This window comes from Nothoprocta perdicaria, unplaced genomic scaffold (assembly GCF_003342845.1).
Source record: "Nothoprocta perdicaria isolate Ctin4 unplaced genomic scaffold, notPer1 scaffold_51, whole genome shotgun sequence".
In the NCBI taxonomy this organism is placed as follows: domain Eukaryota; kingdom Metazoa; phylum Chordata; class Aves; order Tinamiformes; family Tinamidae; genus Nothoprocta; species Nothoprocta perdicaria.
The window spans coordinates 558,153-561,816 of record NW_020455766.1 but is presented as its reverse complement, the minus strand read 5'-3'; the positions used below and the strand labels follow the sequence as shown (position 1 = coordinate 561,816).

The window sequence follows — 3,664 nt, the reverse complement described above, 5'->3', positions numbered from 1 at the left end:
AGAGGTACCGGAACAYGATCTGCCCCAACGGTTAAGAGTGGAGAAACATTGCAGAACCCTTTAAAGGGGCTTCAAGTTCCTCTCTTTCACAAGACCAGTAACAACCCTCTCTATTCCAAAGCCATTCCCGTCTCACTGCACTCCCACTTGAATTCCCGTTGCCAATTATTTTTGTGGATAGGCTGAAAAAGATTTCAGTTCTCATCCGATGAGGCTTGTGCACAGCATGGAGTCATGGCAGCATGAGAGATTCAGCACTAAAAAGAAAAGCAAAGACATAAAAACAAACAAACAAAACCCCATGAGAGATCTTTTAGTTACTTTTATAATTATTTTAGAAAGAACCATGTTATTCACAGACAAAAATACCTGGGTGGAGAGATGGAGGGTGGGTGGGTCATTGAAATGATTTCCATTTTACATTTGTATCAGAAAGTTGTTCACATACATTTTATTGCAAGAAAGCTGTCTTGAATTATTCAAAATTAATTAAAATTCAGTGTATTAAACAACATTGGTCAAAAGTGTAATACTCTTTCAGGAAAAACTTTAAAACAGTTAACAAACTACCTAAACCACCAACAGTTCACATAGTGCTATGACTCAAATGGGATTTGCTTCTGAACTAATAAATCATCTTTTTGGAATCCAAAACTTTTTGGAATCCATCACTGCAACCCTGCTAAAGATGTGGTATCTTCCTAAAATGGGGCACCTAGCTCCACATTCAGGCACCCAAGTCAGCAGCACAATTATTTCAGATACTGAAGTCCACAGAAGTAGAGGASTGATTATGTGCGTCGAAAAAATTGGCCACTTAAAATACGTATTGTTAGGAATTTAAAAATTTGCCTCCAACTCATTGTTTCATTAGGAATTTTCAACACCACATGACACCATCAACATAAATTGTCACATTTATATATAAAAAACAGTATTATCAGCATGTTGATGAGCAGATGTAGACAAATTATTAATTTGTCTTTAGAAAATCAAGTTGTCATTAGAATTATATTTTTTTCACATTTAACTACATAAAAAATCTGAAAAAGTGTAGCCAYTTTGTTACTTGATCATCCTGTTTCTACACATGCTAATAGCCGCAACTCTTCCTCTTAGAAATACCGCCACTGAATCCCTGCAAATCCACCTTTCAATCCACTATAAAGTCACACACAGAAAAYAACCTGCAGCACTCCCCGTTTTATTACAAAATTCCAGTGGTGACTGCATTACTAATAYGTCAGTACTAGAATACTGCAGTAATAATTTGGATTCTCAAATAAGTATTGCACAGTTATTTGTATCAGCTGAAAAAATATTTTTCAAAATATTCTGGGGTATATAATGGCACCAATTCTTAAAATAAATGTACAGCAGAAATTAAGAGACATTTTAAAGGTTTATTACAGTGCCAGAACGCCTCTCAAAAGTCCTTCCCTATTAGCAGTATATTGCTATTGGTAAATAGCCTAGTCCTGCTTTAGCAAGCTCTGGTCGGAACAATAACTGAAAGGTGAGGTTGACCTAAATTTTGCTATTTACCTCAATGAAATCAGAATTGTATCCTGGGATACAGAAAACTTTTGCTATTAAAATTATTAATTTTGTTATTATTTTGCTATTACTTTTGTTATCACTTGCTAAAACAAAAATAATGTTATTGTTTCAAAATAATAAGTCTTTCAAACTCCTGCAATGAAAACTGGTTTAAATTTAAGTATCGTAATACCTAGTGTCCTCCACCTTTTTCTTTCTTGAAAACGTAGCAAGCCCACAGTGTACCAGCTACTAGGTCCTTCTCTGAGAGTTTGCCTCATGACAAAATGAATCACGTGCTTTTATGCTCTCACATTACAACTCTGAAAACAAATCTAAAATAGGCCCTTTAGGACTTGCCACACTCTTTCAAGAAAGTATCACGGAAGCAACATCCTAGGATTTACTTCAAATGCAAGTAGCTGGATATTAACACTAATGGTATTTTTCCACTGGCAGCCGCAGGGCCACACCGCAGCTCTGAGTTCAGAATAATCGTTCAGAAATGCACAGAAGGGGACCCACTAACTGGGCAGGTTTTTCTCGGGCGAGCTCCAGGTTAGACGGAGGGCAYGGGTATCTGCTTGGTGGGAGCACCGTGGCACTCCCGCGGCAGGTCGCTCGTGGCGTGATAATGCAGGGCAGTGTAGGAYTTGGCGAAGGCGAAGGCCGAGCTCGCTGGCTGGAGGCTGTTGGGGGTGCTCACCTCCGGGGACGGGCTGCTGTTATAGATGCTGTAGTAGGGCTCGATGCGCGTGTTCATGGGCGTCGAGCTGCTCTGCGCGTAGTGCTGGGGCCCGGCAGAGCCCTTGGGGCTCAGCACGCTCTCCTTGGAGTGACTGGGACCGCACGCCTGGTCCACAAACTTTTTCTGGGGTTTTGGGGACAACACATAAGCTGAATTGGTTTCGTGGTGGGATGACTTATTCCTGTTGACCTCCAGGCTCCCTTTGCCCATGGCTCGAAGCCTTGTCTTCTGCTTGCAGCAGAAAAACACCAGGGCCACGTACTGCAGGCACCAGAGGACTCGCCTTCGGAGCCCGGCACTGTTGCGCGAGTATATGAAAGGATTTAACCCAGACTTGAAAAATATGAGCGTGAACCCACACAGCTCAAACTGGTAGAGCACGAAGCCCCCGCTGCTGGAGAGCGTGTCCTGCACCAAGGAGATGCCCAGTGGGAGACAGCAAACCAGCACAGAGAGCACGATGACCACGCAGGTCACCACGGCCCGGGAGTCCTTAGCMGCAGCCAGGTTGAGGGCGGGCACGAGCTGGAGCTGCAGCCCGGCGGCGGGGCCCGGCAGCAGCCGCGGGGGCTGCCCGCGGCCGTGGGTGCGCGGGGGCTGTGCCTGGCTCCTGTACAGGGCAGGCCCGGCGGCCGCGGCGAAGGGCTGCGGCCGGGGGGTACCCGCTGCCGCTGCCACCACCGCGGGGGGACACTTCCTCACGCGGGCGTTCCTGCGCAGGGCCCGCGCGATCATGACGTAGGAGACGGACACCACCGCCACGCAGCAGATGAAGTCAAGCACGTAGAGGTAGAGGACGACGCGCCCGTCGCCGCTGGCGAAGCTGGACATGGGGAGGCAGAGGTGTGAGCGGCGCGTCTTGAGCGTGGCCAGGGTGGCCAGGGTGAAGCTGGTGGCCCACAGGAGCAGYGTGAGGAGCAGGGTGCAGGGGAAGGAAGCCGTGCGGTGGGGCTGCTTGCCCAGCACCATGCGCAGCCGGTGCAGGGCGATCACGGCCACCGTCTTGAGCGACATGATGATGAAGCCGGAGCCGGCGAGGTGGAAGGCGAAGCAGAAGGTGCCGGGGACGCCCCTGGCTGAGCCGAAGAAGAGCACGAAGGCGAACATGGGGGCGGCCACGCCGCAGAGGAACAGGTCGCAGAAGGAGAGGTTGAGGACCATGAAGTCGAAGTTGGTCCTGAACTTGCGGAGGGCCGGGTCGAAGAAGGACAAGAAGACGATGAGGTTGCCGTAGGAGCCGAGGCAGAAGACGGGCGCCAGCAGGCAGGCGCACGCCACGAGCGTGGCCGTGTGCGCGGCCTCCCGCGGCTCCGCGCCGCCCTCCGCGCCCAGCGGCGGCAGCGGGGCCCTCCCCGCCAGCCGCGCCGACGCGTTCAT

General features: G+C 49.1%; 1 protein-coding gene across 1 annotated transcript; it reads right to left on the bottom strand.

Annotated features, from left to right (window-relative positions):
- Positions 1-1,691: 1,691 nt before the first annotated feature.
- Positions 1,692-3,576, bottom strand: GPR75 (G protein-coupled receptor 75). Its single transcript, XM_026048111.1, has one exon. It carries the CDS (start codon positions 3,446-3,448, stop codon positions 2,099-2,101), a length of 1,350 nt encoding a protein of 449 aa, XP_025903896.1. The 5' UTR covers positions 3,449-3,576; the 3' UTR covers positions 1,692-2,098.
- Positions 3,577-3,664: the final 88 nt, after the last annotated feature.